The 16,296-nt window shown below is 41.5% G+C and overlaps 1 protein-coding gene across 25 annotated transcripts in view; it reads left to right on the top strand.

The window, feature by feature from the left end:
- KALRN (kalirin RhoGEF kinase) overlaps positions 1 to 16,296 on the top strand; it is a 654,958-nt gene that overhangs the window by 372,412 nt on the left and 266,250 nt on the right. For 17 of the 25 annotated variants that reach the window (XM_067034411.1, XM_067034405.1, XM_059064323.2 and 14 more), the window contains 3 exons: positions 6,676 to 6,795; positions 12,616 to 12,834; positions 15,918 to 16,067. In XM_067034411.1, the coding sequence (XP_066890512.1) occupies positions 6,676 to 6,795; positions 12,616 to 12,834; positions 15,918 to 16,067 (489 nt within the window). The remainder of the gene's footprint in view (positions 1 to 6,675; positions 6,796 to 12,615; positions 12,835 to 15,917; positions 16,068 to 16,296) is intronic. The other 8 variants (XM_067034412.1, XM_067034409.1, XM_067034410.1 and 5 more) reach the window with 1 other exon arrangement.

Here is a 16,296-nt window from a genome sequence, read left to right as displayed (position 1 = left end):
GAAAAGAGTACTTACCTGTATGAGACATGATACTAGCTATCTTTCTAAAAGACATCCCTGTACCATTCCTAGGTATCTTTAGGAACATACACACAATGACCAATGGCACATTTTAAAAATACTACATATTTATATTAGGAACAGCCTAAGTGGGAATTTTTAGCATAATTATTGGCGATTTCCTATTTAGACAAAGTGGGATTGAAGAAATACAAATATAATTATAGTTCCATTTATTGAGTGTTGTGTGCCTTTTATACCTATCTCTTGATCAATCCTCACAACCATTCTCTGAAGCATTTATTACTCTCCTTTCAGAGGAAGTCACCAAAGCTTAGAAAGGTCACCAGACAGGTCACATTGAGGAAAGACCTCACCTTCACCCTCCATGGGTGCAGGAGGGCTTCCCAGCAAGACAGACCTCATAGCACTTCAGTGTTTTCTCCTTGTGCTCCAGACTCTCCCAAGCAGTCCTATCCCCACGCTTCCTCTAGGGAGAGCCCCACCTAAAACATCCTAAGCAGAGACACATCTTCCTCTTTTAAATGTTTTTTCTTATGTTCAGTGCCTGCTAGAGCTTTTAGATTTGTCTATTAATTTAACACAGGGAACAAAAATATCATATTTTATGTAATTATTGCTCGGTCCCTTTTATTCAGGGTATTCCTTGCTAATGCCTATGTTTTAATTATATATTATTTATTATAATGTGAAAAATTATCTTCTCTGCTCCCCTTCTTTTCCAAAGAGTACTCAGACAGAGTCCACACATTCTGTGCTAAAGATCAATCTTGAGCACAGGTAACATCACTGAGCCCCAGGCAAAGCCAGATACAGCAGTGCCATCCAGGTTGTTTTCTGTTTAATTACACTGGGGTCACACCTGAATGTCTGGTGAGACTTGTTACTCGTGGGGACGTGGTAGAAATCCTAGCAGGCCCAGAGCAGTGATGAGTATTCAAATTCTGAATCTCTTGGCAGTAATAATAGTACTTTCTTTTCATATGAGAAGTACTTTCTCGTTTGTGATCTCGGTTTAGGAGAACAGGCCCATGAGAGAAAGTGGTGGACATTTAGTTTACAAATGAGGAAACTGAGGTACCATAGGATGCGTGCTCCCAGGGCCTATTGACTACTTAGCTGAAACTTGAGCCCAAGCCTCTGAAATCCAAGGTCCTACAATTTGCCCCTGCTGGACCCCACTCCCACCCTGGAGTTCCAGGAGAAATAGACAGAAGCTCTCCAGCAGAATGCAGTCTGGGCTTTTCCTGGCCTCCACAGCGCCATGTCTGAGAAGATGGGCAGGCATGGCCTACACCTGGTGGGGGGTGGCACCAGCCAGATCAAGCAGTGGACTCAGCAGGCCGTGGGAGTTCTCCTCTTCTGTTTGTTCATGTCATCTCAATAAACCAGATAACAGGAAAAATATTCCTAATTGACTTTGAAATGAAATATATAATTTTGCTTTTGTTCCTGGTTTTTTATTTTATTTATTTTTGCTACAGCATTCATAGTAGAACCAACTTCCTAATTATGTTTTTCTTGGCTGAGATGAAAATGGAAATGAAATGAGTTTTCATCCTCCAAGTATCCATTCTGTACAGGATGGGGAGCTGGGATGATGATAGGTAGTTTGTTGAGTGGAAAAGTAGATTATCTATGTATGGATCATCCAGGCTTGACTAATATCCGTGTACGTTCCTGTTCAGTGTTTCATGAAATGGAGGACCAAAAAGAATTCTTCTGCAGGAGTGAGAACATTCCTTCTCCTTCTCTCCACCACGGCAAGGATGACACAGAGGGGGACTGTAGTTCAAAACGGCACTGGATTGCTGGGGTCAGCCTTTAGGAAAAGTATGAAGGACTGCGGCCCTTGGAGGTGCTGAGGGACCACTGCTCCATTAAGCCACCGCGCCTCATTAGACAAGCTTGTTCTCCTTGTTAGTGTGGCTCTACCTTTAGGGGTCGTCTGGTCCAGTTTCCGACAAGGCATTTGCGTTTGATGGAAGTTGTTGGAGCAGGAAATATTGACTTAGAAGCTGTTGATGCTTGGAAAGAAGGACTTAATTTGGATGTCAGTACTGATCACTTGGGCTAAAGAGAGTTTCTCTTTCAACTATACTGAAAGAAAGAAAGAAAGAAAGAGAGAGAGAGAGAGAGAGAGAGAGAGAGGAAGGAAGGAAGGAAGAAAGAAAAAGAAGGGGAGAGAGAGAAAGAGAGAAAGGAAGGAGGGAGGGAGGGAAGGAAGGAAGGAAAAGAAAAGAAAGAGAAAGAAAGAGACACCTTAATTGGAGTGCCATTAATGGGGAGAGAAAGGGAGAGGGCCGCAATGTGTTATGATACAGCTCTGTTGTTAGAGCTCAGAGATTAAAGGTTTAGATTTGGCCTTCATAACCTTAAGTGCAGTTACACCACAATTATATTAAACTGAAGCTCTGAGGAGAGTTAATGTCAGACATTGACAATTATTTTCAAGTATTTAGAAAAAATGAAACTGATTAATGCAACTGAGTTGCTTTCTGAGGGATCACATAGTACTTTGTATCTAACATAAATAACCCCAACATCTCCAGAGAAATGCTAAATCTTGAAGGGAAACCATTCCCCTGATTCCTATGGTCCAGGGCCATAGACCACCCAGATGCCCTCTCTCTTCTAGAAAAATAGTTCAGATTATTCTCCAGACCGCACAGAATGCTCTGATTGCTTTCCAGGAAAATTGCTACTCTGGTAAGGATAGCGTCACATTTATTAGATAATTCAGGAAGATTTGAAAAACCTATTTAATGGGCATAAAACTAAGTTAATTTCCATGTTTCCTGCAGAGCAGTGCATTTAGCAGAAAATAGGCCAAAATGGATTTATAAGATGTTGGAGCTCTAAGCTTTGGGGAAAGAAATTGTACTTATCATTTGTCTACTAAAGACATTGACTTAAATTACCCCTGTGGACAAAATACTGGCCAAAATTTGCATATGATCAAGATGGAAATTTAAATCAAAGGAGAAAATATCCTCTCCTCATATTCCTGTATAGAATACTGTTTCATTCTGTTCACTGTACATAAAAGTTAGAAAGGAGTTGGAGTAGTTCCAAAAGAGAGGCAGCCATAGGTACAAGTACTATCCATTTGTTTCAAAATGGAGATAATTAGGAAGACACACAGTCATGGTCTATAAAACCATGCGGTATGAACACATATAATCTCATAAATTGTGAATTTTTAGAACTAAGAAACACTAGAAATATGACAGGCTCCCAGTTACCACCTGAGGGGCTGATGATTTTCCTGTGGCTAGAGTTTCAGAAATCATCGTGCCTTGTGATAAGTCATCTGCAGTAGCAGGAGTTAGACTCAGTGTCCTTCAGGGCAGCCTCATAGCTTTCCTGTCAGTGTGGCCTAGAGAACACAGCCATAGCCAAGCAGCTTCCCCAGCCTACGTGGCTACAGCATCCAGCTTGCCCAGCTTAGGTGGCCGTCATCATTTTGGACATTCACGTCCACATCCATGCTTCTCCTAACTCAGGGTTATCTGAGCTTCCTTGGCCTGAGGAACCAATAGATCTCCATCTTCAGTTCCCCCCTCACCCCTGACTGAGCTGAATTGGTGGCCTAGCTCCCTAGTCCCCAAGCAGCAATACTCTTCCCATCCCTCATTTCTGCAGAGCTAAGTTCCTCTGGTATCCTATGGTTATAGGGGCAGTCTCTCAATTTTGAAAGAGGTGTGGAATATTATGGCTCAAAATGACCTTCAGAGACCATCTAACTTACCAGTAAACTGTTGTCTAAGATGAATGATCAATATAAAATGTTCATGTTAAGGATTACATTATATGGTTTGCAAAATACTTTTACATTAATTATTTCATTTCATCTATACCCTGTGATTTACCATTTTACAGTTAAGAAAACTGAGCCTCAGAGAGATTAAGTGATGTTTCCAAAGTCATGCAGCTCAAGATTAGTAGGACCAACATTTTCGCATGTTTGTTACAAAATTTCTTCTACTACCTTTCTCTTATTTGGATGATCACACAAGAATAAATAACCAATCTTATGAACCAGAAAGTAAAGGATGACAGCAATAGAAAATTATACCAACAAGAGTTAGCATTGATCAGAGCACAAAGACTGATGATAATAAAACAGCTAAGGTATTTACATCACATCAGAATATGTCAATAAGCTCTACAAATACTAGAATAAAAGTTAATATTCCTAAACTTTTTCTCTTCTCATTGTGAGAGGTATAAATGAAGAATCAGCATTAGCTAGTTTTGCGTAAAAACTAAAAATCGCTAGCACCACCATAACCAGGCTTTGCATTTCACCGTAGGCTATATCAACCCTGATATAGGAAGGGAAGGTACCATTATCCTATCTTTACAGATGAAAAAGCTGAGGCTCAGAGGAGTTAAGTGGTTTTACCAGGCAGTAACAAAGCCAGGTATTCTGACTTCAGATTTTATGCTCTTTCTACACATTCCCAGTTTTGCTTCTAGGACTGAGTCCGGGACTTCAACATTGGAGGCTTGATTTTAGGAGGATAAAAATACTTGGTAGTTTAATCATTGGCATCAGTCCCACCCCTGAACCCAAGCCATTGACTGAACTAGAGTGCATTTTTATCTTCCTAAAATCAAACCTCCCATGTTGAAGTCCTGGAATGTCTTTATAAACAACATTTGGGAAATAAAAATGAACAAGGATATCAAGGATATGGCATCATTTAATGAAAGATGTAGAGACTAAAACCTATAATATTTCTAAATGGAAAACCTGGTAAATGGTGACCTCACAACCATAGCTATAACTGATATTTTCAGTTGACTGAAACTAGAGAGGAAAATATTCCAGCAAGACTCAGGAGGCCCAGAGGGAGTCAAATTGTCCCTCAAGCATTGATTTGTGATGCACATTGAGAAAATGTTTCTCTGACACCCCCAAGTGAATCTTGAACCAAGCAAGATGTGATGAATCACTGCAGAAGGGCTTACATAGTTCAAAAATATAAATTGTGAGCTCCGTTTTCCAAAGAGGTGAAGCATTTGGGCATGCAATCCATGTATGCATGTACCCGAACTTACAGCCAGCTTTTAGAAATCATTAGCACCTCTATAGTCAGCCAGCTACAGCACACCAGTGGCATCAGAGATTTCACACATAGGCTCTGAGCAGTTATTTCCTGGAACTAATTGCTTTACAGATTGGCATCTCATCCACAATCTGCCAGACTGCCCATGAATTAACATCTCAATCCAGATAGCCCAGCTTCAGTGGGATTTATGTCCTGATGTTATCCATGCACAATATGGTATCAGTCATTTTCTGCCTAAGGAGGACATCTGAGAAATGCCTGTGAGGGTTATGGGATAGGAGACCAGACTTAGTATTTTTCTAATTGTTTAACATGAAGAAGTTGAGAGAAGAAAAAAAATCTGAAACAGATTGTGGTGTCTTCTGCTTTGCCTTGAGGGAACAGATGGATGGTATTTACTGATCTTAAAATTTCAGAAGAATTTTTATTTCCTCTCCAAGCAAACTCTCAGACTCCTTAATAAAGCAAATATTTGGCAATTTTCTGATGACCAAACACAAGGTAGATTTTCAAGGCCTGTTACTTCCAGTATGATTATGTGCACTTGACTCTATTAGCTGGATTATTGCCACATCTCTATTTTAGCTGGGACTGTCTAGACAGTGTCAGCTATTTCTCTTTCTATTCTAATATTCCCTAGCTGAGTTTTCTTTCCCCCAGTACTAATTAAGATCACCTAGAAATTTTACTCAACCTAGCCATTGCCTCTAAATAATTTAAATCAATTATAACATATTCTCCCTTTTTCTAATGATCCAGTGTATGGATGATTAATGCTATTTTGCTTGTTTTATTTCTCCTCCCTTTGGATTGTTTAACCAATCAAAGCTCAAACCTGTCTACTCTTGGCTATTTTGCAAGGTATAGGAGGTTGGACACACTGCTCAGGTGTGACTTGGGTATTTTCCACGATGACTTGGGTATTTTCACTCTTTCAAAAACATTACTGCATACCCGTTGTATGAAAGGTACTGTCCTAGGCATTGGGTGAGATTTAAATATGACTCATATATTACTTGAGTTTCTGGAAGTTTACATTGTAAGGGGAGGAGATGAAACATAGGTCGAAATAACTGAATAAGGCAGGCTTTGGTGAGTGCCACAAAGGTGGTACATGCAAAATGATCTGGGTTTCACTAGATGACGAAGAGATTGTTTCTAATGGGAGTGGTTAGGTATAGAAGATTTCAAGCAGTTGATATTTGAATTGGGCCTTAAAAAAATGAAAGGGATACCAACAGATGGAATTTATTTATTTATACCATACTATGTTCCAGATGGAACCTCGGAAACATACATACAATGCAATCAGATGAAGTAATGTTTAAATTAAGCGGCTGAGGAGCCTGGGATTGAGGAGTGATAAGGGTAGGAAAGAAAAGATGAAGCTGGGAATGAGGTTGGTACTTAAAATAAGTACCTTATGGCACAAGGTATGCGGCAAATTTAAGGAGATTTTAATTATCCAGACTCTTCCTGTCCTGTCTTCAACTGTGGGTAGGAGATAGCAAGCTCTCTGACTGAAGGGCCTGTCACAGAAAGGCCATTCACCTGTGCTCTTGTCCCGACTCCCTAGGTCCTGGGATGGATCCGCAATGGGGAGTCGATGCTCAATGCCAGCCTGGTCAACGCCAGCTCTTTGTCGGAAGCAGAGCAGCTGCAGCGGGAACACGAGCAGTTCCAACTGGCCATCGAGGTAACACCCCAATCTGGCTGCACTGTCCTCCCTTCCCCTCTCTGCTCTGCACCCTAGGCAGGATGATTCCTCAAGATGTGGGTGTTCCTTTATGTGGTGAAGCCATTACTCCTTCTAGTGAAATGGGCCAGGTAGCCTCCCTATGACCCAGGAATTGACAGAGAAACAAATGCAGGGCTTCATCACCCCAAGGAAGCCTGGTATTAGAAGACGAGTATTCACACTCCAGATGTGGATCTTCCTTACTTATTGGTACCTTTAACTTTCAAGGCCCCTGGTCCACTGAGTTTTTTATACATTATGGACTATGCACCATGTGAGAAATGCGAAGCTAAAAGGTTAGAAGTCACCTCTAGTTGAAGCTCACTCAGAATTGAGGATAAACAACTGCAGAAGTCATTAGTAAACTAGGATTCCATTTTTAAACATTTGGTTTACATGTAACATTTAGATTCCGTTGTCAGATCTGCCTTTTAACAAGAGTAGTGAGCACAGGAGCAGACTGCACTAGATAGTTTGATTCACTGAACATAGTTGTTCAATAATGCTGGTGGAAGTCATATTTAAAGAATAAACTGAAACCAGAAATTCACCAAGACTTGTTTGAAAGGCTATTTTATAATAAGGCTCCACTTATGATAGTCTAATATAAATTTTGTCTTGCTTTAAATAATATCTTTAATTATCCTTTCTACTAGAACATTTCCTTCCCAAAGAGACTTGAACTGATTGTTCTAGAGTGGTGTAGGGAAAAGAGTAGGAAATGGGACATGGGAACTATGTTAAAAATAAAATAAGTTCAGTACCAATGGGAAAAGAGATAAGGAGTGAAAACCTCAAAGACATCCATTACTTGTGGTTCAGTATAAAACTTAACCCACTTCTGAGTGTGTAAGAAATGCAAAGGTGATTATCTTCTACTAAAAAAACACAACAATGATAAAATTTTAACTGTCCATGCCAATAAGTATATCTTTAATACAGTGATCCAACTGATTGCTAGCTATTTTTAAACTAGTATTGATTGATTTCAACCATTTAATTTTCCAAAAGCTATCTTGTATGTGAAAACATAGCATTGATACGAATGATATATTTCTCTAAGATGTCTGATAACTTCTTAGGAACCCTTGCTCTTACCAGACTCCTGTCTGAGATTTGAGATTTAAAAATAAACTGTGTATTACACACACAGTATGGACAAATTATTTTCTAAGGAAGAACTAACCAGAGGAAAGAAGTTTTATCATCAGCAGCTCTGTTGCATTTTACTGGCATGCCCAAATATTAGAGTGTTGGAATCTATTCATTGTAAAGGAAAAATCAAGATTGGGATTGTAATCAAGAATTAGGTACACAGTGGTCAAAACCCCATCAAGAGGCAGCAGTGAAGAGAACGAAGGTTGGGCAGTCACATTCAAGGCTTGGCATGAAGCTGTGAGGGATGCTAGGCAGAGAGAGGACAGCCTTTAGCGATACCTCCTCCTTGCTTATCTTGAATGTGGAGCTTTACTTGCCCCATCAGGTAATTAAATTTTCAGTCCCTTAATCAAACATTGGGCAAGTAAAACCAAGCATTGTTAAAAACAAAAAACACAAAAACCAAGCGTTATGACACCCTTGAGTATCTCAATGAGCTAGTAGAAAATAGTGGGTAAATGCATTAGCAATCAATGCTATTGAAATAACCAAATTCCACCTGACTTGCATAAGCAATATGTATGAATTTGTATTAGATGCTGTTGCATCCTTAATAGAATAGAGGCTCACTTAGCATCTATATCTCTTTAATTTCATGGATGCAACTTGATCAAATATTCTTAGAATAGATGTTGAGATATAGACCCCTGTCGAGTTTATATCTGTGGACTCAAGAGGACATGGCAGAATAGATAGGATTTCTCATAGATCTTGGGAATAGACGGTAGGCAGGGTCTGCAGCTTGGCTAGGATAATGACAAGAACAGAGCCAGAATTTCAACATACGTTCCTTCTCCAGGTGGCCTTGTGCTTCTCTCTAAATGTGTCAGTTTTGACCAGGTTCTGCATTGGGGGAACATACGCCAGGGGATTTAAGCAATTTGATAGGAGATCTAACTAGTCTGGTTTGATTTAACCCATTTTGATACTGTTACTGGAGGCCTTTACAGTGATCACTGACAGGGAACATAATTTGACTTCTTGGGCCCTAAGAAAGAACCCTGGGCTCCAGAAGGGAAAATAAAATGGCTGTAGGTAAGATGATCATATAAATTATTGTTAGAACTGAGACATTTTTAAGAGTGAAGGAGGGAATTATTAATAACTAAGCCAGGAAAATCAGCATGTACTAGAACTCTCGTGGGCAAACCAAGATGTTTGCTTACCCTAGCTTTGTTGGCCTCATCAGTCTGAAGGTTTTTCGTCTCCTTAAAGAAGGTCAGGGGCTTCCCTGGTGGCTCAGTGGTTGAGAGTCCGCCTGCCGATGCAGGGGACACAGGTTCGTGCCCCGGTCCGGGAAGATCCCACATGCCATGGAGCGGCTGGGCCCGTGAGCCATGGCCGCTGAGCCTGTGCATCTGGAGCCTGTGCTCTGCAAAGGGAGAGGCCACAAGAGTGAGAGGCCCACATACCACAAAAAAAAAAAAAAAAGATACAGTACTCAGTAGGATTAGATAATAGTAGAAATAAATGCAAAATAATGACTCAAGCTTTAGCAAAGCAGAGATTATGTCATATGCATAAGAGTTTATCATTTATGTAATTAAAGGGAAGAAGGGGCTCCCAGGACTATTAGATAATAATGAGTTTCAGAATAAGGAAGAGGATTTGTTACACAGAATAAATTATAGAAAAATGAAAGTTACTCCTCTATCTCCTCCATTCTCAGAGAAAATATATAATAACAAATTTATGATGACAATTATATGCTGGTTTCATATATTGAGGAGAGGCCAAATAATTATCAGAATCACTAATGTTCACTTGATGAACCGTTCCTCTGAATGAGAAACTGTAGATACCGTTCTAATTGCTAGAGATGAAATGATATGGTGTGATATGGTGGAAAGGACATAGATCTGGGAATAGGTCAAACCTGAATCTGGTTTCATCAGTTCCTTGGATGTACATTTTTGGGCAAGTCCCTTAACCAGCCTGAGTCTCAGTTTCTTAATCTGTGAAGTGGTAATAATAATATCCACCTTGGTGTAGTGTTATGAGAACTAGGAAAAAAATGCATAAGTACAGTTCCTAGCACAGAATATATACCTGGTTAAATGACAGCTATTAAAGGGATTTTTTAAAAACAGTCCTTGCCTTGAGAGTTTCACCGTCTTAAGTAAGGAAAATCAGCCAAGCGTTAGATAAGTGATATAGGTATTCAGAAGAGGGTAGTTTTTAGTAAGTCTCAGGCTGTCCAAAAAGGCTTCTTTGAAGGAGGTTGGATCTGAACTGAGTCTCCAAGGGAGACTGGATCATAGATGAGGAGAGTCTAAGGTGTGTTCCTTCAAGGCAGAGAGAATGAAAATGGCAAAGGCAAGTGATGTTTAGAGCATAAAATTAGGGTTTTAGCACTGGAAAGGATGTTGGAATTCTCTTAATTGAAGCACTTCCTGTTACAGAGAATCCGTCAGAACTGTAAGGGACAGGTTCGATGGGTTAGAAATGGAGGGCAGGAAAAGATTACTTGGGTGACTACCACAGAGGCCTAGGTATGAAGTGGTGAGAGCTGGACTGGGTTTCAGGCTGAGGAGCAGCAGGCAAGGATGATGACAAGACTGTGATCCTAGATGGCGGAGAGGAGGGCACCGTCAACAGGATGGTGGGCTGCCGTGGGAAGACTGTTTCAGAGGGAGGAGGAGCTTAGATTTAGGTGTGGAACTTGAGCAGACATCTGGGAGGAAGGTGGAGGCTCTGATTGGGCAGTAAAACCATTCTCATTCCTTGGCAAGGGTTCCTCTTCTCTCTGGGAAGATATTTCACTTCTACTGAGAATGCATCTTTGTAAGTGACTAACATGGGGCAGGCAGCTACATCATCCAAATCAGTGCTACCGACCTAGGTGAGAGGTGTGACAGGCAGCTCACCATCACATCCAAAGACAATTAAAGATGAGGCTCAGAGGGCTTCCCTGGTGGCGCAGTGGTTGAGAGTCTGCCTGCCGATGCAGGGGACACAGGTTTGTGCCCCGGTCCGGGAGGATCCCACATGCCGCGGAGCGGATGGACCCGTGAGCCATGGCCGCTGAGCCTGTGCATCCGGAGCCTGTGCTCCGCAAAGGGAGAGGCCACAACAGTGAGAGGCCTGCGTACCGCTAAAAAAAAAGATGAGGCTCAGATATCAGGTGAGAAATATAGATTGGAGAGCTATTTACAAAGAGGAAATGATAGAAGCCAAGGGAAAGGATGAGAATTCTACAGACGTGAACCAAAACCAAGAATGGACCTTGGGGTACCTCTACATTTAGGAGGCAGGAAAAGAAAATGGTACCAATAAGTAAAACAGAGAAAGAAACCAAGGATTTTTAGTGGATCATTTCTACTCGTTAGTTTATTTTTCTAGCTTCATCCAGCAATTAGGAACCCAGATGCTAATGTGGTCATCAGGACTGAAGACCAACTCAGTGGCAAAGCAAGGGAATAAAGGAGTCTAGGCTGCTGGAGGAGGTCATGCTAACATAGCTAACACTGAGGACAGATTCAGGCAGTGGGGGAGGGCAACCAGGAGGTGGTTGATAGACTGCCATCCGGAATGAAGGTGAAGCAGAGGTGAGAAGAGGGGGAGGTTGTACTCACACACAGGAGTGCTGATGGGTTCGCTCTGGGGAACTGTCCCAACACTGAAGCCCAAGAGGGCAGAAATCATTCTAGAGTGAGGTGCTGGGCTTCTAGCTGCTCTTTTCCACTGCCGGTTAAGCTCTACTTTGAAAGTGCAAAGGCCAAATTAGTACTGTGCCATTGGGTTGAAATGATTCCAGCAGCTGAAGTTGGGAGAATATTAGCTCTTTGAAGTCGTTAGGCTCATCCACATCAGTCCTTTATTTTAATAAATTGTAATCCCATTTGGCTGTCTCCCTGCCACCCAGTTCTCCAACCTGTTCTCCCCACCCCTTACAGTTAAAGTGAACTCAGAGAATGACACTTACCCTGAATAAGAAACAAACCTTCTACAATATAGATTATCCTAAAGGCAAACATAAATAAGGTAGTAATGTGGGATGATGTGTTAAGCTGAATTATCTACTGTGCTGCTCTTTTCTCTTGGTAACTAAGAGATGGTGTGAGATGCTACTCTTCTACTTTATTAACCTGTCAAATGTCTTCCTTCTACTGGAACCTTTTTAAAACTGATCATTCATGTTTAAAATAATTGCATTGTTGGTTGAGATTTGTGTTACATGGGGATATTTTTTATGGGCTATGTTTATTTGATCTGCAGAATGGGACTACAGCAGTAACCTCCTTTGAAAATTCATGATGAATAATTTTATGATTAGATTTGAAAAGGAAATTTAACTAATGTATGAATCAATCAGGAAGCAGATTTATACACAACTGCGTTTCTCTAGCACAGATACTGAAATGTCTTTAGAATGCAGAGTGATGCAAGTAAAGAGAAAGGAGTGGGGGTAGGAGTTAGGGACCTGAACAATTAGTTAATGAAAATGTTTGATATTCTTTTTAAAAATATGCTTAAAAAACAATGATGACAGCATGTTTGAATCAGCCATTTAAAGCTCTTTAACTTTTCTGCATCTTTCCACTCACGCCTCACTCCACCCCCTCCCATACCACGCCTGGGTCGTTCCCACGGACCTCTCTCTCCTCCCCTTGTGCCCAGTCCCTCTTTCATGCCACTTCCTTGCAGAAGACACACCAGAGTGCCCTGCAGGTACAGCAGAAAGCTGAGGCGCTGCTCCAGGCTGGCCACTACGATGCGGACGCCATCCGGGAATGTGCCGAGAAGGTGGCCCTCCACTGGCAGCAGCTTATGCTGAAAATGGAAGACCGGCTGAAACTGGTCAATGCCTCAGTGGCCTTTTACAAAACTTCTGAGCAGGTGAGGGAAAGGGCTGCGGAATGTGTGGGGCTGAGACTGACGGAGGACTGTTTTCTGCCTCACGCTGCAAATCTGCAGGATCTACCTCAGCAAGAAGCCACTCCTCTCAGTACTAGCCTTTGAGAGTAGAAGAATGATTTGTGGAAACACCATGGTTTGCTTCCTTATAATCCTTTCCATTAGAGGAGTGGACTATGTGATTTGTTTCTTACAAATTTCTCAACCTCACAGGATTTCGGTGTTGAAGTAGAAACTGGGTGGGTGTAGGCTGAGTGCCAAGTTTCAGTGGTGTGCCAGTTAGCTCTTGCCACAATAATGCTGTGTAACAGATTACCCCACAACCCAGTGGTATAAAACAATAAGCACATATTTTTTGCTTAAGTATCCAGTGTTCAGCTGATCTTGGCTGAGCTTAGTAGAACTAGGCTCCAAGCTGCAGGTTGGGTCTGGATCTGTTCCTATATTTCTCCTCCTTCTTGACCAGCAGCTACCTGAGGCATATTTATGGTGAAAAGCAGGAGTGCAAGAACCCAAAATCTACTGTGCAAGTGCATTTCAAGTCTGCTTGTGTCACATGCTCTAACATCCTTTTGACCAAAACAAGTCACATGGCCAAGCCAACATCAACAAAGCATGGCAGTATATGCCTCCTGTGAAGGTTGGGAGAGGAGAGTGACAATTTGCTGAACACAGTCTAATTTACCACAATCAGGCACTATGCACTGCTTGAAGAACATACAGCTCTTTCATTCATGGGGTTCCCAGTCTAATAAGGAAACACAGCTTCCTGTCATTGGAGAACTGTGAGCCTAACTGGTAGGATGGTGCAGCTGTGGGAGAAAAGGTAGGAGATACCTACAGCAGGGCCATAAAAATGCAAACCCATTACTAGTACATCTGTACAGCAATATGTGCAAGGGCTAAGAGGATTTTTAAATGATTTGGGTGCTGTTAGGGGACTCTTTTCATGAAACAGAGGTTTAAGACAGGAGTAATTTTATTCAGTATAAAATAATTTCCTCATTCAAATCACTCCCTGGTAGAAATAGAGAAACATTCTCCTCTGGGTAACTTACTGGGACCATGGGAAAGTCTATCTCAGAGCAAACGTAACATGCCTGTCAGAGGGCCCTGCAGCCAGTATTCATCTTCAAACCTTCTCTCAGTGCTCCTTTCAGTGTTTCAGAGAGATGATGCCTTTGATGGCCTCGGAAGTGGGAGCAGCAAAAAACTAACGAGATAAAGAGCTCCTCCAGTTGATCTGTAAATTCAGCACATCCCAATCACACCCCAGCGAGCTTTTTTAAAAAATAGAAATCTATAGGCTGATTCTAAGATTTACATGGAAATGAAAAGAGACTAAAATAGCCAAAACAGTCTTGAAAAGGAAGAACAAAGTTGAAGGAGTTACACTACCCGATTTTAAGACTTACCCTAAAGCTGCAGTGGTCAAGACAGAATGGCACTGGTGTAAGAATAGACACAGTTGAACAGAGTAGAGGTTCCAGAAGTAGACCACATATATATATATAGTCAGTTGATTTTTGAGAAAGCAATTCAATAAGTAAAGTCTTTTTAACAAATGGTGCTAGACAACTGAATATCCATATGAAAAATATGAGGCTACACCCCTGTCTAATATCATATACAGATTTTAATTTGAGATGGTTCAAGATGCTGAAGGGGACAAAGCAGTAGATTGAGTCAGGAAATTTGACCCTGAACTGACCTTACCAAAGGTCACTTTATCTCTCTAGATTTCTGTTTCTTCACCTATTAAATTAAAGGACTTATGCTGGATAATCTTTCCATTTCCTCTAGCTCCCAAATTGATTGGTTTTAAGTCCAATACTGTCATGGGACAGGTGTCAAGTACTCGTTTTCTTAAAGTTTTTTTTTGTGTGTGTAATCTGTTTTCTCTCAAGACGTGAGCCTCCTGCGTGTTTTCAGGCCTTGCAACAAGAGAGGTGTGTGGTGCTAAAGAAACCAGCTGGAGTTCAGGGATAGGCCTCCTCACAACATGGGAAGCATGTTGGCTACGGGGGTGTTCTGCCTGGGACATCTTTCAGCTTATTTTTCAGCTCAGTTCATAACTCAAAAAGCATCTTATCCAATGCCACGTCCTTCACCAAAAGAGATGCCTTTCTCAGACAAAGGAGGCCAAGGGTAGTTAGAGCTGCCCTCCCCTGCTGCCACAGACTATTGAAGGAAAGTATAGGAATGCGTTTCTATTTTCTGCATCCTTCCTTAAGCCCTGACACTAGGCTGCCCTGGGTCTCCTACTGATGCACTCAACCTAACTTTCCCTCTAAGCCCCATTTGAAATGCTTTTGGTCTTTTGAGTTCATCTATAACGTCACTTAGAGCATGGCCTCTCAGCATTTTTAGAACTGAAAAACCATCTTAACTATCTTTTAGGTCAACCCAAATTTGTTATCCCTCTGAAGGAAATGTGCATTTTATAATAGCAGACCTAGAGATGTCATTGCCTTTTAGTAGTACCTTGAAACAATTTTGCTGGAATATTTTTCCCCAGGGCGGGAAAAGGTTACATTCATTTATGGCCCATAAGTCACACAACATAGGCAACTTCCTCCTTTACCTCTACTTGAGGCTACTTCCTGTAGGGCAAGGACAGATAGTTGGGCAACCCAGTCACCTTCTTCAAGCCTCTTTCTCCTGTTCTACCTAATTCATAGACGTATCATAAGGTTATAGCAATATAATATATAAAAACACTTTGAAACCCCCCAAATTACTAGCCTCTCTTCCTTTCTTGCTCTGCATACTATCCCTAGGTGATGTCATCAACCCCCATAGCTTCAGCCTTCAGCCATCAACTGTCAGAAGATAATTCCAAAATCTATATCTCAGTAGTCATCTGTCTCCCAAGCTCCAGACGCTGGATTCTCACTGCCTCCTGGACTTTTCTTAGATGTCTCAGGGGTACTGTACACCTAAGTCTACAAATTAGATTTTGAATGAAAAACGTCACTTCTGTAGGGGTCTCTTAGCTAAAGGTCCTCATAAAATAGGACCTTTAAATGATTAATTTACTAAGTTTTTCCTCCATGATTCATTAGGTCTGTAGCGTCCTGGAGAGCTTAGAGCAAGAATACCGGAGAGATGAGGACTGGTGTGGCGGACGAGATAAATTGGGGCCAGCAGCAGAGATTGACCACGTCATTCCACTCATCAGTAAACATTTGGAACAAAAGGAGGCCTTTCTTAAGGTCAGAGCACATTGTCATCCAAGGTCTGGGACTTTAGCCTTGTTTCTGATCTGCTGTCTCACTCTCCCCATCGCCTCCTCCTCCTCCTCCTCCTCCTCCTTTCTGTCTCTGTCTCTCTGTCTCTCTCTCTCTCACTGCTTCCTGTGGGCTTCCCATACCCCTCTATTTTCTAGCTTCTTATCTAAAGGGGGCATTTGTAGAGGGGATATTGGCTGGTTAATTTAAAAAG

This window comes from Kogia breviceps, chromosome 5, assembly GCF_026419965.1.
Source record: "Kogia breviceps isolate mKogBre1 chromosome 5, mKogBre1 haplotype 1, whole genome shotgun sequence".
Lineage (NCBI taxonomy): Eukaryota > Metazoa > Chordata > Mammalia > Artiodactyla > Physeteridae > Kogia > Kogia breviceps.
The sequence above is the reverse complement of the archived record's forward strand: the minus strand, read 5'-3'. Positions and strand labels throughout refer to the sequence as shown.